Source organism: Scyliorhinus torazame, chromosome 6 (assembly GCF_047496885.1).
Source record: "Scyliorhinus torazame isolate Kashiwa2021f chromosome 6, sScyTor2.1, whole genome shotgun sequence".
NCBI classification, from domain to species: domain Eukaryota; kingdom Metazoa; phylum Chordata; class Chondrichthyes; order Carcharhiniformes; family Scyliorhinidae; genus Scyliorhinus; species Scyliorhinus torazame.
The window spans coordinates 20,587,691-20,614,245 of record NC_092712.1 but is presented as its reverse complement, the minus strand read 5'-3'; the positions used below and the strand labels follow the sequence as shown (position 1 = coordinate 20,614,245).

At 55.4% G+C, this 26,555-nt stretch overlaps 1 protein-coding gene across 1 annotated transcript in view; it reads left to right on the top strand.

Moving 5' to 3' along the window:
• Positions 1-26,555, top strand: part of LOC140425674 (uncharacterized) — a 456,765-nt gene that overhangs the window by 307,361 nt on the left and 122,849 nt on the right. Inside the window, exons 28-32 of the mRNA XM_072510172.1 lie at positions 5,162-5,203; positions 6,117-6,152; positions 15,505-15,546; positions 22,791-22,832; positions 23,012-23,053. Of these exons, the coding sequence (XP_072366273.1) occupies positions 5,162-5,203; positions 6,117-6,152; positions 15,505-15,546; positions 22,791-22,832; positions 23,012-23,053 (204 nt within the window). The remainder of the gene's footprint in view (positions 1-5,161; positions 5,204-6,116; positions 6,153-15,504; positions 15,547-22,790; positions 22,833-23,011; positions 23,054-26,555) is intronic.

The following is a 26,555-nucleotide window of genomic DNA, read 5'->3' as shown; positions in this document are numbered from 1 at the left end:
ATAGCCCTGACATTCTTCCTGCTCCCCTCTTGTGCAGCAAACCCGCCCACGGTGCCATGAAGTTGGCTGCCACAAAGTTTCACTGCACAGTTGTCTCCCCCAACAGTATATCTGTTAGAAAGGGGATGACCACAGGGGTCTCCTGAACTACGTGCCTTCCTCTACTCTGCCTGGTGGTCACCCATGCCCTTTCTGCCTGTTCAATGTTCACCCACATGCGGTGTGATCACCTCACTGAACGTTCTATCCACAACGTGCTGAGCATCATGGATACTCCACAGTGAACCCACTCTCAGTTCAAGTTCTGAAAAGTGGTTAGTCAGTAGCTGCAGTTGGACACACTTCCTGTGCATGTGGTCACCAGGGACAACTGAAGCTTCCATGATTAGCCACATCGCTCAGGAGGAGCATATCACCAGTGTGAGCTCTGCTGCCATGGCGACCCTTAAGCCCTTTATTTACTCCTTTAAAAAAAATATATGCTTATATATGAGTTATATTAACCTACCTCCCTTACGTTACTCTATTTTCTTTACACTACTTCGGTTACTTGTATTATTATAATGATCCTGACTGTCACTTATTTGTGTTATTTCTCAATTCATCACATCCTCCAAAAAAAACCTTCCTAAACACACATACACTTCACTGTTACACTGACTGCAATGTCAATGAGAATAGAAATACGATCTTGGTGTTTATGAAACTCAGCTGTGCTCCACTCCTGCCCAGACTGAGACTGAGCTCCGCTCCTGCCCGGACTGAGACTGAGCTCCGCTCCTGCCCGGACTGAGACTGAGCTCCGCCCCTGCCCGGACTGAGACTGAGCTCCTGCCCGGACGGAGCCTGAGCTCCGCTCCTGCCCAGACTGAGACTGAGTTCCGCTCCTGCCCGGACTGAGACTGAGCTCCGCCCCTGCCCGGACTGAGACTGAGCTCCGCTCCTGCCCGGACTGAGACTGAGCTCCGCTCCTGCCCGGACTGAGACTGAGCTCCTGCCCGGACTGAGACTGAGCTCCGCTCCTGCCCGGACTGAGACTGAGCTCCGCTCCTGTCCGGACTGAGACTGAGCTCTGCTCCTGCCCGGACTGAGACTGAGCTCCGCTCCTGCTCGGACTGAGACTGAGCTCCGCTCCTGCCCGGACTGAGACTGAGCTCCTGCCCGGACTGAGCCTGAGCTCCGCTCCTGCCCGGACTGAGACTGAGCTCCGCCCCTGCCCGGACTGAGACTGAGCTCCGCTCCTGCCCGGACTGAGACTGAGCTCCTGCCCGGACTGAGACTGAGCTCCGCTCCTGCCCGGACTGAGACTGAGCTCCCTCCTGCCCGGACTGAGACTGAGCTCCTGCCCGGACTGAGACTGAGCTCCGCTCCTGCCCGGACTGAGCCTGAGCTGCGCTCCTGCCCGGACTGAGACTGAGCTCCACTCCTGCCCGGACTGAGACTGAGCTCCTGCCCGGACTGAGCCTGAGCTCCGCTCCTGCCCGGACTGAGACTGAGCTCCGCTCCTGCCCAGACTGAGACTGAGCTCCTGCCCGGACTGAGCCTGAGCTCCGCTCCTGCCCGGACTGAGACTGAGCTCCTGCTCGGACTGAGCCTGAGCTCCGCTCCTGCCCGGACTGAGACTGAGCTCCGCTCCTGCCCGGACTGAGACTGAGCTCCTGCCCGGACTGAGACTGAGCTCCGCTCCTGCCCGGACTGAGACTGAGCTCCTGCCCGGACTGAGACTGAGCTCCGCTCCTGCCGGGACTGAGCCTGAGCTCCCTCCTGCCCGGACTGAGACTGAGCTCCGCTCCTGCCCGAACTGAGACTGAGCTCCTGCCCGGACTGAGACTGAGCTCCGCTCCCGCCCGGACTGAGACTGAGCTCCCTCCTGCCCGGACTGAGACTGAGCTCCTGCCCGGACTGAGACTGAGCTCCGCTCCTGCCCGGACTGAGACTGAGCTCCGCTCCTGCCCGGACTGAGACTGAGCTCTGCTCCTGCCCGGACTGAGACTGAGCTCCACCCGGACTGAGACTGAGCTCCTGCCCAGACTGAGCCTGAGCTCCGCTCCTGCCGGGACTGAGCCTGAGCTCCGCTCCTGCCCGGACTGAGACTGAGCTCCTGCCCGGACTGAGTCTGAGCTCCACTCCTGCCCGGACTGAGACTGAGCTCCTGCCCGGACTGAGTCTGAGCTCCTGCCCGGACTGAGCCTGAGCTCCACTCCTGCCCGGACTGAGACTGAGCTCCTGCCGGGACTGAGCCTGAGCTCCGCTCCTGCCCGGACTGAGACTGAGCTCCTGCCCGGACTGAGTCTGAGCTCCTGCCCGGACTGAGCCTGAGCTCCGCTCCTGCCCGGACTGAGACTGAGCTCCACTCCTGCCGGGACTGAGACTGAGCTCCGCTCCTGCCGGGACTGAGACTGAGCTCCTGCCCGGACTGAGACTGAGCTCCGCTCCTGCCCGGACTGAGACTGAGCTCCGCCCCTGCCCGGACTGAGACTGAGCTCCGCTCCTGCCCGGACTGAGACTGAGCTCCGCTCCTGCCGGGACTGAGACTGAGCTCCGCTCCTGCCCGGACTGAGACTGAGCTCCTGCCCGGACTGAGACTGAGCTCCACTCCTGCCCGGACTGAGACTGAGCTCCTGCCCGGACTGAGTCTGAGCTCCTGCCCGGACTGAGACTGAGCTCCGCTCATGCCCGGACTGAGACTGAGCTCCGCTCCTGCCCGGACTGAGACTGAGCTCCGCTCCTGCCCGGACTGAGACTGAGCTCCTGCCGGGACTGAGACTGAGCTCCGCTCCTGCCCGGACTGAGAGTGAGCTCCTGCCGGGACTGAGACTGAGCTCCGCTCCTGCCCGGAATGAGACTGAGCTGCGCTCCTGCCCGGACTGAGACTGAGCTCCGCCCCTGCCCGGACTGAGACTGAGCTCCGCTCCTGCCCGGACTGAGACTGAGCTCCTGCCCGGACTGAGACTGAGCTCCACTCCTGCCCGGACTGAGACTGAGCTCCGCTCCTGCCCGGACTGAGACTGAGCTCCTGCCCGGACTGAGACTGAGCTCCGCTCCTGCCCGGACTGAGACTGAGCTCCGCTCCTGCCGGGACTGAGACTGAGCTCCGCTCCTGCCCGGACTGAGACTGAGCTCCTGCCCGGACTGAGACTGAGCTCCACTCCTGCCCGGAATGAGACTGAGCTCCTGCCCGGACTGAGTCTGAGCTCCTGCCCGGACTGAGACTGAGCTCCGCTCCTGCCCGGACTGAGACTGAGCTCCGCTCCTGCCCGGACTGAGACTGAGCTCCGCTCCTGCCGGGACTGAGACTGAGCTCCGCTCCTGCCCGGACTGAGACTGAGCTCCTGCCCGGACTGAGACTGAGCTCCGCTCCTGCCCGGACTGAGACTGAGCTCCGCTCCTGCCCGGACTGAGACTGAGCTCCGCTCCTGCCCGGACTGAGCCTGAGCTCCACTCCTGCCCGGACTGAGACTGAGCTCCGCTCCTGCCCGGACTGAGACTGAGCTCCGCTCCTGCCCGGACTGAGCCTGAGCTCCACTCCTGCCCGGACTGAGACTGAGCTCCTGCCCGGACTGAGACTGAGCTCCGCTCCTGCCCGGACTGAGACTGAGCTCCGCTCCTGCCGGGGCTGAGCCTGAGCTCCTGCCCGGACTGAGCCTGAGCTCCGCTCCTGCCCGGACTGAGACTGAGCTCCGCCCCTGCCCGGACTGAGACTGAGCTCCGCTCCTGCCCGGACTGAGACTGAGCTCCTGCCCGGACTGAGACTGAGCTCCACTCCTGCCCGGACTGAGACTGAGCTCCGCTCCTGCCCGGACTGAGACTGAGCTCCTGCCCGGACTGAGACTGAGCTCCGCTCCTGCCCGGACTGAGACTGAGCTCCGCTCCTGCCGGGACTGAGACTGAGCTCCGCTCCTGCCCGGACTGAGACTGAGCTCCTGCCCGGACTGAGACTGAGCTCCACTCCTGCCCGGGCTGAGACTGAGCTCCTGCCCGGACTGAGTCTGAGCTCCTGCCCGGACTGAGACTGAGCTCCGCTCCTGCCCGGACTGAGACTGAGCTCCTGCCCGGACTGAGACTGAGCTCCGCTCCTGCCCGGACTGAGACTGAGCTCCGCTCCTGCCGGGACTGAGACTGAGCTCCGCTCCTGCCCGGACTGAGACTGAGCTCCTGCCCGGACTGAGACTGAGCTCCGCTCCTGCCCGGACTGAGACTGAGCTCCGCTCCTGCCCGGACTGAGACTGAGCTCCGCCCCTGCCCGGACTGAGACTGAGCTCCCTCCTGCCGGGACTGAGACTGAGCTCCTGCCCCTGCCCGGACTGAGACTGAGCTCCTGCCCGGACTGAGACTGAGCTCCCTCCTGCCGGGACTGAGACTGAGCTGCTGCCCGGACTGAGACTGAGCTCCCTCCTGCCCGGACTGAGACTGAGCTCCGCTCCTGCCCGGACTGAGACTGAGCTCCTGCCCGGACTGAGACTGAGCTCCACTCCTGCCCGGACTGAGACTGAGCTCCTGCCCGGACTGAGACTGAGCTCCGCTCCTGCCCGGACTGAGACTGAGCTCCGCTCCTGCCCGGACTGAGACTGAGCTCCGCTCCTGCCCGGACTGAGCCTGAGCTCCACTCCTGCCCGGACTGAGACTGAGCTCCGCTCCTGCCCGGACTGAGACTGAGCTCCGCTCCTGCCCGGACTGAGCCTGAGCTCCACTCCTGCCCGGACTGAGACTGAGCTCCCTCCTGCCGGGACTGAGACTGAGCTCCGCTCCTGCCCGGACTGAGACTGAGCTCCGCTCCTGCCCGGACTGAGACTGAGCTCCGCTCCTGCCCGGACTGAGACTGAGCTCCGCTCCTGCCCGGACTGAGACTGAGCTCCGCTCCTGCCCGGACTGAGACTGAGCTCCGCCCCTGCCCGGACTGAGACTGAGCTCCGCTCCTGCCCGGACTGAGACTGAGCTCCGCTCCTGCCGGGGCTGAGCCTGAGCTCCACTCCTGCCCGGACTGAGCCTGAGCTCCACCCTTGCCCGGACTGAAGCTGAGCTCCGCACTCAGTCTTTTTAGCATCACCTTCTCCCGGTTTCACCTAACTCCCTGTTTACACCGAACTGCAAAAGCCCTCAAGCAGGTTCTTTAATGAACTCTCTTGTTTCGAACTGAATTCCATTCTGTGTTTTGCTGCAGCCAAGCCAGCCGCAGCACCAGGCGTGTGTCCTCGGGGTGCAGGTCAGTTATCACCAAACAATTCCGCATGGAAACTTGTCGGACAGTATCCTCTGTAGCCCGACGCCGAAATCGGGAACCCCAATCAGGCGGAGAATGGCTTCCGACCCCGGAATCGGGGCTGGGGCCGGTTTGACGCGGTTCGCGATGTTCCGCCCCCTCCAAATCGGTATCATTGGGACACGCGCCACGCGCAGCCGCAATGCCGATGGGGCGCCATCAGCCGGCACACCCGCGATGATGCTCCGCCTCTGATGGACCGAGGTCCCGATGGCACGGGCCACGTGTGATCACTCGTCCGTGATCCGTGCCGTTGCCCGGGGGGGGGGGGCTTGTGCTTCGGGCTGGGGGAATGGTGGGGGGTGGGTAGGGGGTTAGTTGTGGGGTCGGGGTGGGCAGGTTAGGGTTCCAGCACGGCCATGTTTCCCGGCGCGACCGGTGGGCTGTAGATGTGCAGGACTGCAACTTGTCAGCGCTGCGCATGCGCAGACCGGGACCCGGCCATTCTCCGCGTGATTCACCGGTGTTCCATGCACCGTTGATGCTAGCTCCTCACTGGTTCTAGAATCAGTCAGGGATTCGTGCTGATTTTCCCATTGTGGAGCTCCACGGATTCTCTGTTGGGGCCAGCGCTTAGCCTCAGTAACGGAGAATCCAGCCCGCAGTGTGCGTTTAAATGTATTGCTGTCAGAGTATCACTTTTGTCATCTATCCATGTCTCTGGCTGGGCCAGCATTGGCTGCCCATCTCTAATTGCCCTTGACCTGAGAGGTTGCTGGGTCATTTCAGAGGGCATTTAAAAATCAACCGGATCTGGTAAAGGATGGCACATTATGTTGGGAAGACCTCAGGAATATAATCTATAGTTGTGCTGGTATTTTGACTAATTCTCATTCATTTCTCTGTCTCTAAACAGCTCCTCCACCATCAAACGTGTGTCCCCTGCATGCAGGTGAGTGAACACAAACAGGCCCAACAATTTCACCTTGTCCCGATGGAGGGACAGGGAGTATTGAGGAAGCAAGGGGGTTTCAGAAGGACTTGGACAGGCTAGGAGAGTGGGCAAAAAAGTGGCAGATGGAATACGATGTGGAAAAGTGTGAGGTTATGCACTTTGGAAGGAGGAATGGAAGCATAGATTATTTTCTAAATGGGAAAATGCTTCGGAAATCAGAAGCACAAAGGGACTTGGGAGTCCTTGTTCACGATTCTCTTAAGGTTAACGTGCAGGTTCAGTTGGCAGTTCGGAAGGCAAATGCAATGTTAGCATTCATGTCGAGAGGGCTAGAATACAAGACCAGGGATGTACTTCTGAGGCTGTACAAGGCTCTGGTCAGACCCCATTTGGAGTATTGTGAGCAGTTTTGGACCCTGATGCACAATCAATTACACAAAGACGAGAGTTGGATGCAATCGAGGCTTTATTACACTAAGATGTGCGGCCTCCTGCAGCAGCTGGCAAAATGGCTGATGTACGAGGAGCACACATGTTTATACTCCGCCTACTGGGCGGAGCCAGAAGCAGGGAACTACCCCCGTACCTGTAGTACAGAGCCTTACCACAAAGCACCTAATATATACATCAGTGGTGATTACCACATTCACCCCCTGTTAAAATTGAGTCTGGCGGGGGTGGTGGAGAACTATATACAGGTAGATGTTTTAAAATACAGAAAACAAATTGAGCCCAGCAGGGGTGGAGGAGAGTTATGCAGAAGGATGATTTTTTTTTAAGAGTCCCGATCAAGTTACAGGTTCAGTCGGTCCGGAGCCTTGACCTCCCATTGGGAGCGCCGCAGTGATGGCGGTGATTCCGGTGTCGGTCTGGTCTTCGGTGACTCCGGGAGCGTGCCAAAATCCTCTTCATCCTCGGGCGTGGGCAGGGGGAGGACAGATTGTCCTGGAGCAGGGGTTGCGGCTGGGTGGTGCCGGGAGAGGGGGGCTGGTGTGAGAGTGGGGAACCAGCTGGTGCCAGGTGCCTGAGGAAGACTGTCTCTTGGTGGCCGTCATGGTACGCTACGTAGGCGTACTGTGGGTTGGCGTGGAGTACTGTACCCTCTCAACCAACGGGTCCGCCTTGTGGAGTCGTACGTGCTTACTGAGTAATATGGGTCCTGGAGCTGCGAGCCAAGTCGGGAGCGACACCCCGGAGGTGGACTTTCTGGGGAAGGCAAAGAGACGTTCATGGCGTGTGTCATTAGTCGCAGTTCATAGGAGCGACCGAATGGAGTGAAGTGCGTCGGGGAGGACCTCCTGCCAGCGGGAGGCCGGGAGATTTCTGGACCGTAGGGCCAGCTGGACGGCCCTCCAGACCGTCCCATTCTCCCGCTCCACCTGCCCGTTTCCCCGGGGTTGTAGCTGGTCGTCCTGCTCGAGGCGATACCCTTGTTGAGCAGGTACTGGCACAGCTCATCACTCATAAATGAGGATCCCCAGTCGCTGTCGACGTAGGTGGGGAAACCAAACAGAGCGAAGATGGTGTTGAGGGCTTTGATGACGGTGGCAGACGTCATGTCGGGGCATGGGATGGCGAAGGGGAATCTGGAAGTACGTGTTACAGTTGGTGGAGGGGAGGGGCCCTTTGAAGTCCACGCTGAGGCGTTCAAAGGGGCGGGAGGCCTTCACCAGGCACGCGCGGTCTGGCTGGTAGAAGTGCGGTTTGCACGCCGCTCAGACCTGGCAGTCTCTGGTGATTGCCCTGACTTCCTCGACGGAGTAGGGCAGATTGCGGGCCTTGATGAAGTGGTACAAACGTGTGACCCCTGGGTGACAAAGGTTGTCGTGCAGAGTCCGGAGTCGGCCCACCTGTGCGCTGGCACATGTACCTCGGGATAGGGCATCGGGGGGCTTGTTGAGCTTACCTGGGCGATACAAAATCTCATAGTTGTAGTTGGAGAGCTCAATCCTCCACCTCAAGATTTTATCGTTCTTGATCTTGCCCCGCTGTGTGTTAAACATGAAGGCTACCAACCGTTGGTGAGTGAGGAGAGTGTATCTCCTGCCGGCCAGGTAATACCTCCAATGCCGCACATCTTCAACGATAGCTTGGGCCTCTTTTTCGACGAAGGAATGCCGAATTTCTGAGGCATGAAGGGTTCGTGAACATAATGCCTCGGGCCTGCCTGCCTGGTTGAGGGTGGCGGCTGGAGCGACGTCTGATGCGTCGCTCTCGACTTGAAATGGTAGCGTCTCGTCGACTGCGTGCATCGCGGCCTTGGCGATGTCAGCCTTAATACGGTTGAAGGCCTGGTGAGCCTCGGCCGTTAGGGGAAAAAGAGTAGATTGAATGAGTGGGCGGGTCTTGTCCGCATGTTGTACCCTCAATAAAGACGCTTAGAGTGTAAACGGTAAAGAAGGCTTTAATAAGCTAAGAACTATCTTGGTGCCGAGATGGGTGCTAACTGGGTGCTGCCCACAAGGCAGCCCCTTATATACGGCTCCCAGGTGGGCGGAGCCAGAGGCGGAGTCCCCCCAGGGTTCCAAGCCCAGTCTTAAAGGGGACATCACCATACATGATGACAAGGGTACAGTAGTACAGTAACCGTTCATCACATTCACCCCCTGTTTCAAAAAAAAGTCCGGCGGGGGTGAATTGCCATCATAAGTCCATTTGTCTCGGTGGCCGGATCGTCCTTATCGCCCTCCTCAGCTCGGGTGGTGGTGCGGCGGACACGGACGTCTTAGTTGAGGGTACGTCCGGGAGCACGGTGGTCGGAGCCTTGGTCCGGCTCAGGGTAGGGGATCGGGGCGCAGGGGGAATAGGTGGGGCCGGGGGTAGCGGTGCCGGAGCCGGCGGGGTGTGTAGAGGGGGGCGCTAGGGGGCGTGTGCGGTAGGTGCCCACCAACGGGGAGTGGGGCCGGGAGGGGGTGTGTTGTAGTGGGTGCGGGATCTTGCAGGGGAGCTGCAAGGGAAGGGGCGTTTGTAGTGGGGGAACCAGCGGGTGCCAGATCCCGGAGGGAAACCGTATCTTGCCTGCCGTTGGGGTGCTCGACAGAGGCGTAACTTGGGTTTGCATGGAGTAATGGGACCTTCTCGACCAGGGTGTCCGTTTTATGGCTCCTCGTGTGTGTCCGGAGAAGAACAGGTCCCGGAGCGGTCAGCCAAGGTGGAAGCGAGATCCCGGAGGTAGACTTCCTGTGGAAGGCAAACAATCGGTTGTGAGGGGTCTCATTCGTGGCCGTGCAGAGGAGTGACCTAATGGAGTGTAGGGCATCGAGCAGGACCTCCTGCCAGCGGGTAGTTGGGAGACTTCTCGACCGTAGGGCCAGAAGGACAGCCTTCCACACTGTCGCGTTCTCCCTCTCCACCTGCCCGTTTCCCCGCAGGTTATGACTGGTCGTTCTGCTCGAGGCGATGCCTTTGCTGAGTAGATACTGACGCAGTTCATCGCTCATGAACGATGTACCCCGGTCACTGTGGATATAAGCGGGGAAACCAAACAGGGTGAAGATGCTGTGCAGTGCCTTAATCACAGTGGCAGAGGTCATGTCGGGGCAGGGAATGGCGAATGGGAAGCGGGAGAACTCATCGATAACGGTGAGGAAATAGGCATTGCGGTTACTGGACGGGAGGGGCCCCTTGAAGTCCACGCTTAGTCGCTCAAAGGGCCCCGAGGCCTTCACGAGCCGAACCTTGTCTGGCCGGTAGAAGTGCGGTTTGCACTCCGCACAGATCTGGCATGCCCTGACCATGGCCTTGACCTCCTTGGTTGAGTAAGGTAGGTTGCGGGACTTGATAAAGTGGACGAGCCAGGTAACCCCCGGGTGGCAGAGGTCATTGTGGGTGGCTTTTAGGCGGTCCTCCTGCGCGTTGGCGCATGTGCTGCGGGACAGGGTATCTGGGGGCTTGTTGAGCTCCCCTGGACGAAACTTGATATACCTCAAAATTTTATCGTTTTTTATTTTGCCCCGTTGCGCGTTATCGAACATATAGGCGACCGACCGTTGGTCGGTGAAGACGGTGAAACTCCTACCAGATAGGTAGTGCCTCCAGTGCCATACAGCCTCCACAATGGCTTGTGCCTCCTTCTCGACTGCAGAGTGTCGAACCTCGGAGGCGGTGAGGGTCCCGGAGAAGAACGCGACTGGTCTGCCTCCTTGATTGAGGGTAGCAGCCAGGGCGATGTCTGACGCATCGCTCTCTACCTGGAAAGGGATGGTTTCGTCCACCGGGCGCAAAGCGGCCTTGGTGATATCGGCCTTGATGCGGTTGAAGGCCAATCGAGCCTCAGCCGAGGGGGGAAAAATGGTGGTCTTTATGAGTGGGCGGGCTTTGTCCGCATATTTGGGAACCCACTGGGCGTAATAGGAGAAGAGCCGTTTGAGGGCCTTGAGGCTGTGGGGAAGGAGGAGTTCCTTAAGGGGGCGCATACAGTCGGGGTGGGGACCCAGGACCCCGTTTTCTACGACATGGCCGAGGATGGCTAGCCGGGCTGTGTGGAAAACGCATTTTCCTCGTTACAGGTCATGTTAAGTCCCCCTTCCCCGCAGCCTCAAGGCCCTCAAACGGTGCTTGGGGCTTAGTGGGCAGCACGGTAGCATTGTGGATAGCACAATTGCTTCACAGCTCCAGGGTCCCAGGTTCGATTCCGGCTTGGGTCACTGTCTGTGCGGAGTCTGCACATCCTCCCCGTGTGTGCGCTGGCTGCTTCGAAGGCAGTATAGGGGCGGTCTTTTGGTCGGATGGGGAGCTGATGGTAGGCGGATTTGAGGTCGACCGTGGAAAATACTCGGTATTGGGAGATCCGATTTACCATTTCTGCTATGCGAGGAAGGGGGTACGCATCAAGCTGCGTGAAGCGGTTTATGGTCTGGCTATAATCCCCACCATCCATTTCTTATCCCCGGACCGGACTACCACCACTTGTGCTCTCCAAGGGCTGTTGCTAGCCTCGATGACCCCCTCTCCCAGTAAGCGCTGGACCTCTGACTTGGTAAACGTCATGTCTTGGGCACTGTACCGCCGGCTCCTGGTGGTGACGGGCTTACAGTCAGGAGTGAGGTTCACGGATAGCGAGGGGCATGCGACTTTCAGTGTCGCAAGGCAGCACACCGTGAAGGGGGGCAAGGGTCCGCCGAACTTCAGTGTCAGGCTTCGGTGGCTGCACTGGAAATCCAGTCCGAGCAGCGGGGGCGCAGAGGTGGGGGAGGATATAAAGTTTGAAACGGGTGTATTTAGCGCCCTGGATGGAGAGATCCGCGATACAGTACCCCTTGATTTGTACCGAATGGGACCCGGATGCGAGGGCTATGGTTTGGGACGCGGGATGGGTGCGCAAGGAGCAGCACCTTCCTGTTTCTGGATGAATAAAGCTCTCCGTGCTCCCGGAGTTGAATAGACATGAAGTGTCGCGCCCGTTGACTTGGACCTTCACCATCGAGTTCTGCAGATGTTTTGGCCGAGTTTGGTCGAGGGTGATTGTTCCCACTCGCTGGTAGTCCGAGTCCTCAGCCGAGTCGGACTCGTAAAATGGCCGCCGCCGTCGGTCGCACGTTCCGGGTCGAGAAGATGGCCGCCGACAAGATGGCCGCTCCCATGATTCGCACGAGGCTGATGACGCGTCAGAAGGGGGCGTGTCGGGTCGGTGCGCAGCCGCATTGCGAGACCTGCGGGCCTGAGAGCCTGATTTTCGGGCCAACTGTTCTTTGTTTTTCTGGCCCCTGGGCCTGGCCAGGCAGACCCTCGCAAAATGCCCCTTCTTCCCGCAGTCACTGCAGATCGCGGAGCGGGCTGGACAGCATGGGCGTGGATGCTGGCCCTGCCCACAGAAGTAGCACGGAGTGCCCCCAGGATGAGCGGGTCACCGCGCGGCGCAGGCCCGTAATGTGGCTAAGTCTGAGGGAGTCCGAGGGGGGTCTCGTAGAGTCCGCGGGGTACATACCCAAATTATGTCGGGCCACCTCCAGCCTTAGCACGTCCTGGAGGTCTTTTGCCCCGTTTTCGAGTGGCCGCTGCCGGATGTAGGTCGAGCGGATGCCGGACACGAACGCTTCTCTGATGTGCAGGTTCATATGGATTTCCCTGTCACATCCTGATGGTCACAGTCCCTGGCAAGCGCAGTGAGTTTTTCAACGAATTCGTCTAGCGATTCCCCTGAGCGCTGCCGGCAGGTAGAGAGCAGGTGCCTGGCGTGTACCTCGTTGATGGGTTTGACGAACCGCATGCGGAGTAACTCAACCACCTCTTCATAAGTAGTCGCCTTTTCGAGCGTGGCGGAGATTCTGTGACTCACCTGGGCGTGGAGTAGGCGCAGCTTGTGTGGCGCCAGGATGGGGGTCTCTGAGGAGTCCAGATAGGTCTCGAAACATCAGAGCCAGTATTTAAAAATTTATTTTGCCTCCGGTGTCCGTGCTTCCAGGTTGAGCTTCTCTGGTTTTAGGCCTGATGATCCTGGGGGGGACAAGAAGGCGGCGCCAATGGGCGGCCCGTGGTGGTGGTTGAACAAGATGGCGGCGCCCATAGGCCGCACATGGTAGGGGTCGAACAAGATGGCAGCGCCCACGGGCCGCACGTGGTTCGGGGAGGGGACGATGGCGGCGCCCACTGGCCGTGCGTGGGGGGATCGGAACAACGGCGGTGACTGCGCGGGCCTGGCACACCGCAGCGAAGTGTCCCTTCTTGCCGCAGGCCTTGCAAAGGGCTCTCCAGGCCGGGCAGCGTTGTCGGGGTTGTTTTGGTTGCCCACAGAAGTAACATTTGGGGCCCCGGGGTTGTTTGGCTGCCGCGCGGCACAGGCGTGGGGTTGGCTGAGTGGGGTCCCAATGGGGCGGCCGTTGCGAAGTCCATGATGCGTAGGAGGGGTGGGCCGCGCGGCCGGGGGTGTCGGCCTGGATGTTGCGCGAATCAACCGTCAGCGGGAACGCCAGCTTTTTGGTTGCCGCGTGGTCGAGCGTGGCCCTTTCTAAGAGGCGCTGGCGGATGTAATCCGACTCTATCCCCGTAACAAAAGTGTCTCTTATGAGCAAGTTCGAGTGTTCCGTGGCCGTGACGGCCTGACAGTCACAGTCTCTGACTAGGAGAATTAGAGCACACCAGAAATCTTGCACTGACTCACCAGGAAGTTGACTACGAGTGGAGAGGAGGTGCCTGGCGTAGAGCGTGTTAGTCCGCTGAGCGTAGTTTTCCTTCAGTAGCGCCATGGTGTCTTCGTAGGTCGGAACGTCCTGGATAAGTGGAAAGATGTTGGAGCTCAGCCACGTGTAGAGGATCTGAATCTTCTGAGCTTCCGGAATTGGGTCTGGTGCAGACCTGATGTAAGCTTCGAAACAGGCTAGCCAATGTTCAAAGTCCGATCAATTTCACAAATACGAGAGTTGGATGCAATCGAGGCTTTATTACACTGAGATGTATGGCCTCCTACAGCAGCTGACAAAATGGCTGCTGTACGAGGAGCACCCACATTTATAATCCGCCTACTGGGTGGAGCCAGCAGGCAGGGAACTACCCCCGTACCTGTAGGACAGGGCCTTACCACAAAGCACCTAATATATACATCAGTGGTGACTACCACAGACCCCGTATCTAAGGAAGGATGCGCGTCCTTAGAAAGGGTCCAGAGGACATTCACAAGAATTGGTTAACTGTAGAGTTCTTGGCAATGTGGAGGAGCAGAGAGATCTTGGGGTCTATGTTCATACATCTTTGAAAGTTGCCACTCAAGTGGATAGAGCTGTGAAGAAGGCCTATGGTGTGCTCGCGTTCATTAACAGAGGGATTGAATTTCAGAGCCGTGAGGTGATGATGTAGCTGTACAAAACTTTGGTAAGGCCACATTTGGAGTACTGTGTACAGTTTTGGTCGCCTCATTTTAGGAAGGATGTGGAAGCTTTGGAAAAGGTGCAAAGAAAATTTAACAGGATGTTGCCTGGAATGGAGAGTAGGTCTTACGAGGAAAGGTTGAGGGTGCTAGGCCTTTTCTCATTAGAACGGAGAAGGATGAGGGGCGACTTGATAGAGGTTTATAAGATGATCAGGGGAATAGATAGAGTAGACAGTCAGAGACTTTTTCCCCGGGTGGAACAAACCATTACAAGGGGACATAAATTTAAGGTGAAAGGTGGAAGATATAGGAGGGATATCAGAGGTAGGTACTTTACCCAGAGAGTAGTGGGGGCATGGAATGCACTGCCTGTGGGAGTAGTTGAGTCGGAAACATTAGGGACCTTCAAGCAGCTATTGGATAGGTACATGGTTTACGGTAAAATGATATAGTGTAGATTTATTAGTTCTCAAGGGCAGCACGATAGCATTGTGGATAGCACAATTGCTTCACAGCTCCAGGGTCCCAGGTTCGATTCCGGCTTGGGTCACTGTCTGTGCGGAGTCTGCACGTCCTCCCCGTGTCTGCGTGGGTTTCCTCCGGGTGCTCCGGTTTCCTCCCACATTCCAAAGATGTGCAGGTTAGATGAATTGGCCAATGATAAATTGCCCTTAATGTCCAAATTGCCCTTGGTGTTGGGTGCAGGTGTTGACTTTGGGTAGGTTGCTCTTTCCAAGAGCCGGTGCAGACGCAATGGGCCGAATGGCCTCCTTCTGCACTGTAAATTCAATGATAATCTATGATAAATCTAGGACAAAGGTTCGGCACAACATCGAGGGCCAAAGGGCCTGTTCTGTGCTGTATTTTCTATGTTCTATGTTCTATGATCCCTGGAATGAAGAGCTTGTTGTATGAGGAATGGTTGAGGACTCTGGGTCTGTACTCGTTGGAGTTTAGAAGGATGAGGGGGGATCTGATTGAAACTTACAGGATACTGCGAGACCTGGACAGAGTGGATGTGGAGAGGATGTTTCCAGTAGTGGGAAAAACTAGAAGCAGAGGACACCATCTCAGACCAAAAGGGCGATCCTCTAAAACAGAGATGAGGAGGAATTTCTTCAGCCAGAGGGGAGTGAATCTGTGGAACTCTTTGCCGCAGAAGGCTGTGGAGGCCAAATCACTGAGAGTCTTTAAGACAGAGATAGATAGGTTCTTGATTAATAAGGGGATCAGGGGTTATGGGGAGAAGGCAGGAGAATGGAGAATGCGGATGAGAAAAATATCAGCCATGATTGAATGGCGGAGCAGACTCGATGGGCCGAGTGGCCTAATTTTGCTCCTATGTCTTCTGGTCTAAGAGGCGGCTAGATATAGCACTTGGGGTGAACGGAATCAAAGGCTATGGGGACAAAGCAGGATTAGGCTATTGAATTGGATGATCAGCCATGATCGTGATGAATGGTGGAGCAGGCTCGAAGGGCCAAAAGGCCTCCTCCTGCTCCGATCTTCTATGTATCAATGATTCTGTTGTCTGTCTATTTTCAGCTGCTCCTCCTCCACCATCAAACGTGTGTCCCCGGGGTGCAGGTGAGTGAGCACAAACAGGTCCTCCAATTTCACCCTGATACCCGCAGGGGGTGTCTGTGAAAATGTGTCGGTGCCAGTGTGACATGTTGGCAAGACTTCCTGGAGGAGATTGAGCTTGTGCGGGCACACTGATTGGTTCTCATGCTTTAGCCTCGATTCTCTTCTCTGTCTTATTACAGCTGCGCCACCACCATCATCAAACATGTTGTATCTGGGTGCAGGTGAGGGAGCACAAAAGTAGCCTTAAATTTCTCCCAGAGAGCCTGGCCCTCTGAATGTGAAACAAACAATTGGACCACTCCATAGCTGCTTTCACCTCCTTCAGCCGATACTTCATCACGATTCAGTTTTCAAGCTTTAATTTATTAGTTCAACACAAGAAAACGTCCAGAATAATTCCATGCGTGCAGACTCTTTTTGAATAAACAATTATTTCCTCACACTCATAGCAAACAAATGGGGGGAATGATATTAGTTTTAGATATAAAGGGCTGGATTCTCCGCCGGTGGGATGCTCCATATTGCCGGCGCCCGGGGGTTTCCCCACGCCGTGGGGCTGCCCCACAATTGGGAAACGCCACTGACCAGCCGGCGGAACGGAGCTTCCCGCTGCGTGCTCGACCAGAAATCTGTCGCGGCGGGATGGGGAATCCCCCCAGAATCCCTCTCGTGCAGGAGGAGGCCATTCAGGCAGTCCAATAGTGAAGTCATGCGGCCAACCCCTCCCCCCGGCGACGCATATCGGCCCTGAACATCACCCCCCCCCACCCCCCCGCCACCGTCATGGAGCACAGCAGCCCCCACCCCAGATTACCCCCTGGGTGCACCTCCCTACCCCCAAATACGGGGGTAACCCGAGCTGCACCGCCCCCCCCCCCCCCCCGGTACCCCTGTAATGGGGAGATCCCGCACAGGAACCCTGTGCCTAAAGGGACCCCCCCCCCGACAGACTCACCCCACACACAGAACCCCCCCCCCCCCCCCCCGGTACCCCTGTAATGTGGAGAACCCGCACAGGAACCCTGTGCCTAAAGGGACCCCCCCCTCCCGACAGACTCACCCCACACACAGAACCCCCCACCGCCCCAGAAAAGAGACCCTTATCTGGAAGCTTGAAAGCAGTTTAAACAGGGGCAGTGAGAGGTATTACAGCTGGAACACTTATCTTGCAGCTCCACCTGGCCATTCCTCAAAGCAGAGTAGCTGTGACCTGTGTCTGCTTCCCACAGATCCATTAGCTACAAGCCATTCATAGGTTTGTTGTAGTGGTCCTGTGATTTACAACTTCCGCAAACCATCTGCAGCTTTGATTCATTCATCTCCCTTCACGGTTCAGTGGCCTAGGTGGTGAAACCCCAATATTTGTAAACATTGACCACGTCAAAGGCAGGTAAGTGCAGTGAAATCACGCACTTGAGTGATTGGAATGCTCTCCTTTCAGGAATGGACACGTGGAGCTGCAGGGGATGTTTTACAGCTGTAATTACAGCTGTAATTCCCCTGCCTGGAATTCTCTCCAGCTTCCAGACGGGGATCTCTGTTCTGGGTGGGAAGGAGGGGAGATCTGAGTCGGGGGGGGGGCTCTGTTGGGGGTCCCTTTAGGCAGGAGGGCCTAGTGGGGGGGTCCCCTTATTATGGGGGACCCAGTGATGCTCTCACTATTTAAATTCTATGTTCTATGTTCTATTACAGGGGTCCCTGTGGGGGACAGTGGGAGGAGAAGGTCTGGTAGAGGAGGCCTGGGCAGACAGTGCATTGTTGAGGGGGGGCCCAATGATGGGCTAGGATGGCCTCGACCAGTGTCCCATCCAAATTGTTTGACTTCAACTACTTTCTGTGGTGGAGAATTCCACAGGCTCACCGCCCTCTGGGTGAAGAAATTTCTCCTCATCTCTGTCCTACATGATCTACCCGCATTGTACATGGAAGCACACAGAGAAAATAGAAGCAGGAGGAGGACATTTCACAGCTCCAGGGTCCCAGGTTCGATTCTGGCTTGGGTCACTGTCTGTGAGGAGTCTGCACATCCTCCCCGTGTGTGCGTGGGTTTCCTCCGGGTGCTCCGGTTTCCTCCCACAGTCCAAAGATGTGCAGGTTAGGTGGATTGGCCGTGATAAATTGCCCTAAGTGTCCAAAATTGCCCTTAGTGTTGGGTGGGGTTACTGGGTTATGGGGATAGGGTGGAGGTGTTGACCTTGGGTAGGGTGCTCTTTCCAAGAGCCGGCACAGACTCAATGGGCCGAATGGCCTCCTTCTGCACTGTAAATTCTATGATAATCTATGATCAAGGGCTCGGGCGGTCTGGAGGAACGTTTCGAGGTTTGCGTCATGGTCCTGCTGGTCATGGCTGCAGATGGTGACATTGTCCAAGTACGGGTATGTAGCCCGCAAGCCGTACTGGTCCACCATTTGGTCCATCGCCCTTTGGAAGACGGAGACCCCATTTGTGACGCCGAAGGGGATCCTGCGGAAGTGGAAGAGCCGGCTGGCTTCTTCGAAGGCAGTATAGGGGCGGTCTTTTGGTCGGATGGGGAGCTGGTGGTAGGCGGATTTGAGGTCGACCGTGGAAAATACTCGGTATTGGGAGATCCGATTTACCATTTCTGCTATGCGACGAAGGGGGTACACATCAAGCTGCGTGAAGCGGTTTATGGTCTGGCTATAATCCCCACCATCCATTTCTTATCCCCGGACCGGACTACCACCACTTGTGCTCTCCAAGGGCTGTTGCTAGCCTCAATGACCCCCTCTCCCAGTAAGCGCTGGACCTCTGACTTGATAAACGTCATGTCCTGGGCACTGTACCGCCGGCTCCTGGTGTCGACGGGCTTACAGTCAGGAGTGAGGTTCACGGATAGCGAGGGGCATGCGACTTTCAGTGTCGCAAGGCTGCACACCGTGAGGGGGGACAAGGGTCCGCCAAACTTCAGTGTCAGGCTTCGGTGGCTGCACTGGAAATCCAGTCCGAGCAGCGGGGGCGCAGAGGTGGGGGAGGATATAAAGTTTGAAACGGGTGTATTTAGCGCCCTGGATGGAGAGATCCGCGATACAGTACCCCTTGATTTGTACCGAATGGGACCCGGATGCGAGGGCTATGGTTTGGGACGCGGGATGGGTGCGCAAGGAGCAGCGCCTTACCGTTTCTGGATGAATAAAGCTCTCCGTGCTCCCGGAGTTGAATAGACATGAAGTGTCGCGCCCGTTGACTTGGACCTTAACCATCGAGTTCTGCAGATGTTTTGGCCGAGTTTGGTCGAGGGTGATCGTTCCCACTTGAGGGTAGTCCGAGTCCTCAGCCGAGTCGGACTCGTAAAATGGCCGCCGCCGTCGGTCGCTCGTTTCGGGTCGAGAAGATGGCCGCCGACAAGATGGCCGCTCCCATGATTCGCACGAGGCTGATGACGCGTCAGAAGGGGGCGTGTCGGGTCGGTGCGCAGCCGCATTGCGAGACCTGCGGGCCTGAGTGCCTGATTTTCGGGCCGACTGTTCTTTGTTTTTCTGGCCCCTGGGCCTGGCCAGGCAGACCCTCGCAAAATGCCCCTTCTTCCCGCAGTCACTGCAGATCGCGGAGCGGGCTGGACAGCATGGGCGTGGATGCTGGCCCTGCCCACAGAAGTAGCACGGAGTGCCCCCAGGATGAGCGGGTCACCGCGCGGCCCAGGCCCGTAATGTGGCTAAGTCTGAGGGAGTCCGAGGGGGGTCTCGTAGAGTCCGCGGGGTACATACCCAAATTATGTCGGGCCACCTCCAGCCTTAGCATGTCCTGGAGGTCTTTTGCCCCGTTTTCGAGTAGCCGCTGCCGGATGTAGGTCGAGCGGATGCCGGACACGAACGCTTCTCTGATGTGCAGGTTCATATGGATTTCCCTGTCACATCCTGATGGTCACAGTCCCTGGCAAGCGCAGTGAGTTTTTCAACGAATTTGTTTAGCGATTCCCCCGAGCGCTGCCGGCAGGTAGAGAGCAGGTGCCTGGCGAGTACCTCGTTGATGGGTTTGACGAACCGCATGCGGAGTAACTCAACCACCTCTTCATAAGTAGTCGCCTTTTCGAGTGTGGCGGAGATTCTGTGACTCACCCGGGCGTGGAGTAGGCGCAGCTTGTGTGGCGCCAGGATGGGGGTCTCTAAGGAGTCCAGATAGGTCTCGAAACATCAGAGCCAGTATTTAAAAATTTATTTTGCCTCCAGTGTCCGTGCTTCCAGGTTGAGCTTCTCTGGTTTTAGGCCTGATGATCCTGGGGGGGACAAGAAGGCGGCGCCAATGGGCGGCCCGTGGTGGTGGTTGAACAAGATGGCGGCGCCCATAGGCCGCACATGGTAGGGGTCGAACAAGATGGCAGCGCCCACGGGCCGCACGTGGTTCGGGGAGGGGACGATGGCGGCGCCCACTGGCCGTGCGTGGGGGGATCGGAACAATAGCGGTGACTGCGCGGGCCTGGCACACCGCAGCGAAGTGTCCCTTCTTGCCGCAGGCCTTGCAAAGGGCTCTCCAGGCCGGGCAGCGTTGTCGGGGTTGTTTTGGTTGCCCACAGAAGTAACATTTGGGGCCCCGGGGTTGTTTGGCTGCCGCGCGGCCAGGCGTGGGGTTGGCTGAGTGGGGTCCCAATTGGGCGGCCGTTGCGAAGTCCATGATGCGTAGGAGGGGTGGGCCGCGCGGCCGGGGGTGTCGGCCTGGATGTTGCGCGAAGCAACCGTCAGCGGGAACGCCAGCTTTTTGGTTGCCGCGTGGTCGAGCGTGGCCCCTTCTAAGATTCGCTGGTGGATGTAATCCGACTCTATCCCCGTAACAAAAGCGTCTCTCATGAGCAAGTTCGAGTGTTCCATGGCCGTGACGGCCTGACAGTCACAGTCTCCGACTAGGAGAATTAGAGCACGCCAGAAATCTTCCACTGACGCACCAGGAAGTTGACTACGAGTGGAGAGGAGGTGCCTGGCGTAGAGCGTGTTAGTCCGCTGAGCGTAGTTTTCCTTCAGTAGCGCCATGGCGTCTTCGTCGGTCGGAACGTCCTGGATGAGTGGAAAGTTGTTGGAGCTCAGCCACGTGTAGAGGATCTGAATCTTCTGAGCTTCCGGAATTGGGTCTGGCGCAGACCTGATGTAAGCTTCGAAACAGGCTAGCCAATGTTCAAAGTTCTTTTTGGCGTCGCCTGATTGCGGATCCAGCTGCAGGCGATCCGGCTTGATGCGGAGGTCCATCTTCTGAAAACTTTAGTGTAATAAATTGATGCACGATCTATTTCAGAAATACGAGAGTTGGATGCAATCGAGGCTTTATTACACTGAGATGTATGGCCTCCTACAGCAGCTGACAAAATGGCTGCTGTACGAGGAGCACCCACATTTATAATCCGCCTACTGGCTGGAGCCAGCAGGCAGGGAACTACCCCCGTACCTGTAGGGCAGGGCCTTACCACAAAGCACCTAATATATACATCAGTGGTGACTACCACAGACCCCGTATCTAAGGAAGGATGCGCGTCCTTAGAAAGGGTCCAGAGGACATTCACAAGAATTGGTTAACTGTAGAGTTCTTGGCAATGTGGAGGAGCAGAGAGATCTTGGGGTCTATGTTCATACATCTTTGAAAGTTGCCACTCAAGTGGATAGAGCTGTGAAGAAGGCCTATGGTGTGCTCGCGTTCATTAACAGAGGGATTGAATTTAAGAGCCGTGAGGTGATGATGCAGCTGTACAAAACTTTGGTAAGGCCACATTTGGAGTACTGTGTACAGTTTTGGTCGCCTCATTTTAGGAAGGATGTGGAAGCTTTGGAAAAGGTGCAAAGAAAATTTACCAGGATGTTGCCTGGAATGGAGAGTAGGTCTTACGAGGAAAGGTTGAGGGTGCTAGGCCTTTTCTCATTAGAACGGAGAAGGATGAGGGGCGACTTGATAGAGGTTTATAAGATGATCAGGGGAATAGATAGAGTAGACAGTCAGAGACTTTTTCCCCGGGTGGAACAAACCATTACAAGGGGGCATAAATTTAAGGTGAAAGGTGGAAGATATAGGAGGGATATCAGAGGTAGGTACTTTACCCAGAGAGTAGTGGGGGCATGGAATGCACTGCCTGTGGGAGTAGTTGAGTCGGAAACATTAGGGACCTTCAAGCAGCTATTGGATAGGTACATGGTTTACGGTAAAATGATATAGTGTAGATTTATTTGTTCTCAAGGGCAGCACGATAGCATTGTGGATAGCACAATTGCTTCACAGCTCCAGGGTCCCAGGTTCGATTCCGGCTTGGGTCACTGTCTGTGCGGAGTCTGCACGTCCTCCCCGTGTCTGCGTGGGTTTCCTCCGGGTGCTCCGGTTTCCTCCCACAGTCCAAAGATGTGCGGGTTAGATGAATTGGCCAATGATAAATTGCCCTTAATGTCCAAATTGCCCTTGGTGTTGGGTGCAGGTGTTGACTTTGGGTAGGTTGCTCTTTCCAAGAGCCGGTGCAGACGCAATGGGCCGAATGGCCTCCTTCTGCACTGTAAATTCAATGATAATCTATGATAAATCTAGGACAAAGGTTCGGCACAACATCGTGGGCCAAAGGGCCTGTTCTGTGCTGTATTTTCTATGTTCTATGTTCTATGATCCCTGGAATGAAGAGCTTGTTGTATGAGGAATGGTTGAGGACTCTGGGTCTGTACTCGTTGGAGTTTAGAAGGATGAGGGGGGATCTGATTGAAACTTACAGGATACTGCGAGACCTGGACAGAGTGGATGTGGAGAGGATGTTTCCAGTAGTGGGAAAAACTAGAAGCAGAGGACACCATCTCAGACCAAAAGGACGATCCTTTAAAACAGAGATGAGGAGGAATTTCTTCAGCCAGAGGGGAGTGAATCTGTGGAACTCTTTGCCGCAGAAGCCTGTGGAGGCCAAATCACTGAGAGTCTTTAAGACAGAGATAGATAGGTTCTTGATTAATAAGGGGATCAGGGGTTATGGGGAGAAGGCAGGAGAATGGAGAATGCGGATGAGAAAAATATCAGCCATGATTGAATGGCGGAGCAGACTCGATGGGCCGAGTGGCCTAATTTTGCTCCTATGTCTTCTGGTCTAAGAGGCGGCTAGATATAGCACTTGGGGTGAACGGAATCAAAGGCTATGGGGACAAAGCAGGATTAGGCTATTGAATTGGATGATCAGCCATGATCGTGATGAATGGTGGAGCAGGCTCGAAGGGCCAAAAGGCCTCCTCCTGCTCCTATCTTCTATGTATCAATGATTCTGTTGTCTGTCTATTTTCAGCTGCTCCTCCTCCACCATCAAACGTGTGTCCCCGGGGTGCAGGTGAGTGAGCACAAACAGGTCCTCCAATTTCACCCTGATACCCGCAGGGGGTGTCTGTGAAAATGTGTCGGTGCCAGTGTGACATGTTGGCAAGACTTCCTGGATGAGATTGATCTTGTGCGGGCACACTGATTGGTTCTCATGCTTTAGCCTCGATTCTCTTCTCTGTCTTATTACAGCTGCGCCACCACCATCATCAAACATGTTGTATCTGGGTGCAGGTGAATGAGCACAAAAGTAGCCTTAAATTTCTCCCAGAGAGCCTGGCCCTCTGAATGTGAAACAAACAATTGGACCACTCCATAGCTGCTTTCACCTCCTTCAGCCGATACTTCATCACGATTCAGTTTTCAAGCTTTAATTTATTAGTTCAACACAAGAAAACGTCCAGAATAATTCCATGCGTGCAGACTCTTTTTGAATAAACAATTATTTCCTCACACTCATAGCAAACAAATGGGGGGAATGATATTAGTTTTAGATATAAAGGGCTGGATTCTCCGCCGGTGGGATGCTCCATATTGCCGGCGCCCGGGGGTTTCCCCACGCCGTGGGGCTGCCCCACAATTGGGAAACGCCACTGACCAGCCGGCGGAACGGAGCTTCCCGCTGCGTGCTCGACCAGAAATCTGTCGCGGCGGGATGGGGAATCCCCCCAGAATCCCTCTCGTGCAGGAGGAGGCCATTCAGGCAGTCCAATAGTGAAGTCATGCGGCCAACCCCTCCCCCCGGTGACGCATATCGGCCCTGAACATCGCCCCCCACCCCCGCCCACCACATCATGGAGCACAGCAGCCCCCACCCCAGATTACCCCCTGGGTGCACCTCCCTACCCCCAAATACGGGGGTAACCCGAGCTGAACCCCCCCCCCCCCCGGTACCCCTGTAATGGGGAGAACCCGCACAGGAACCCTGTGCCTAAAGGGACCCCCCCCCGACAGACTCACCCCACACACAGAACCCCCCACCGCCCCAGAAAAGAGACCCTTATCTGGAAGCTTGAAAGCAGTTTAAACAGGGGCAGTGAGAGGTATTACAGCTGGAACACTTACCATGCAGCTCCACCTGGCCATTCCTCAAAGCAGAGTAGCTGTGACCTGTGTCTGCTTCCCACAGATCCATTAGCTACAAGCCATTCATAGGTTTGTTGTAGTGGCCTGTGATTTACAGCTTCTACAAACCATCTGCAGCTTTGATTCATTCATCTCCCTTCACGGTTCAGTGGCCTAGGTGGTGAAACCCCAATATTTGTAAACATTGACCACGTCAAAGGCAGGTAAGTGCAGTGAAATCACGCACTTGAGTGATTGGAATGCTCTCCTTTCAGGAATGGACACATGGAGCTGCAGGGGATGTTTTACAGCTGTAATTCCAGCTGTAATTCCCCTGCCTGGAATTCTCTCCAGCTTCCAGACGGGGATCTCTGTTCTGGGTGGGAAGGAGGGGAGATCTGAGTCGGGGGGGGGGGGGGGGGATCTGTTGGGGGTCCCTTTAGGCAGGAGGGCCTAGTGGGGGGGTCCCCTTATTATGGGGGACCCAGTGAGGCTCTCACTATTTAAATTCTATGTTCTATTACAGGGGTCCCTGTGGGGGACAGTGGGAGGAGAAGGTCTGGTAGAGGAGGCCTGGGCAGACAGTGCATTGTTGAGGGGGGGCCCAATGATGGGCTAGGATGGCCTCGACCAGTGTCCCATCCAAATTGTTTGACTTCAACTACTTTCTGTGGTGGAGAATTCCACAGGCTCACCGCCCTCTGGGTGAAGAAATTTCTCCTCATCTCTGTCCTACATGATCTACCCCGCATTGTACATGGAAGCACACAGAGAAAATAGAAGCAGGAGGAGGACATTTCACAGCTCCAGGGTCCCAGGTTCGATTCCGGCTTGGGTCACTGTCTGTGCGGAGTCTGCACGTCCTCCCCGTGTCTGCGTGGGTTTCCTCCGGGTGCTCCGGTTTCCTCCCACATTCCAAAGATGTGCGGGTTAGATGAATTGGCCAATGATAAATTGCCCTTAATGTCCAAATTGCCCTTGGTGTTGGGTGCAGGTGTTGACTTTGGGTAGGTTGCTCTTTCCAAGAGCCGGTGCAGACGCAATGGGCCGAATGGCCTCCTTCTGCACAGTTGTTTGCACTGAGTGCTGAATTTGGTGCATTTGAGTGTGATAGTGAGAGTTTGGTGACCAAGGGAGTATAAGGCTTCATTTTTATCTAAAGTTTAGTCTTTCTTTTATTTAGTTAATTAACTTAAAAGTTGCTGTTTGGTTTAGAAGAAGGTGAATTTTCAATAAGCTTTAAACCGGCTTCTACTTGTAGGCACTTGCAGCTGGAGCTTGTTAATTAGTTAATTGGATTAGGCCAGGTTTTCAGAGGCTAGATTCACAGTATAAAAGTGATCCCCGACAGTGCAGACTTTGTTTGCACTGAGTGCTGAATTTGGTGCATTTGAGTGTGACAGTGAGAGTTTGGTGACCAAGGGAGTATAAGGCTTCATTTTTATCTAAAGTTTAGTCTTTCTTTTATTTAGTTAATTAACTTAAAAGTTACTGTTTGGTTTAGAAGAAGGTGAATTTTCAATAAGCTTTAAACCGGCTTCTACTTGTAGGCACTTGCAGCTGGAGCTTGTTAATTAGTTAATTGGATTAGGCCAGGTTTTCAGAGGCTAGATTCACAGTATAAAAGTGATCCCCGACAGTGCAGACTTTGTTTGCACTGAGTGCTGAATTTGGTGCATTTGAGTGTGACAGTGAGAGTTTGGTGACCAAGGGAGTATAAGGCTTCATTTTTATCTAAAGTTTAGTCTTTCTTTTATTTAGTTAATTAACTTAAAAGTTGCTGTTTGGTTTAGAAGAAGGTGAATTTTCAATAAGCTTTAAACCGGCTTCTACTTGTAGGCACTTGCAGCTGGAGCTTGTTAATTAGTTAATTGGATTAGGCCAGGTTTTCAGAGGCTAGATTCACAGTATAAAAGTGATCCCCGACAGTGCAGACTTTGTTTGCACTGAGTGCTGAATTTGGTGCATTTGAGTGTGACAGTGAGAGTTTGGTGACCAAGGGAGTATAAGGCTTCATTTTTATCTAAAGTTTAGTCTTTCTTTTATTTAGTTAATTAACTTAAAAGTTGCTGTTTGGTTTAGAAGAAGGTGAATTTTCAATAAGCTTTAAACCGGCTTCTACTTGTAGGCACTTGCAGCTGGAGCTTGTTAATTAGTTAATTGGATTAGGCCAGGTTTTCAGAGGCTAGATTCACAGTATAAAAGTGATCCCCGACAGTGCAGACTTTGTTTGCACTGAGTGCTGAATTTGGTGCATTTGAGTGTGACAGTGAGAGTTTGGTGACCAAGGGAGTATAAGGCTTCATTTTTATCTAAAATTTAGTCTTTCTTTTATTTAGTTAATTAACTTAAAAGTTGCTGTTTGGTTTAGAAGAAGGTGAATTTTCAATAAGCTTTAAACCGGCTTCTACTTGTAGGCACTTGCAGCTGGAGCTTGTTAATTAGTTAATTGGATTAGGCCAGGTTTTCAGAGGCTAGATTCACAGTATAAAAGTGATCCCCGACAGTGCAGACTTTGTTTGCACTGAGTGAGGGCTACACAGGTGGAGAAGGTAGTCAAGAAGGCATACGGCATGCTTGCCTTCATTGGCCGGGGCATTGAGTATAAGAATTGGCAAGTCATGTTGCAGCTGTATAGAACCTTAGTTAGGCCACACTTGGAGTATAGTGT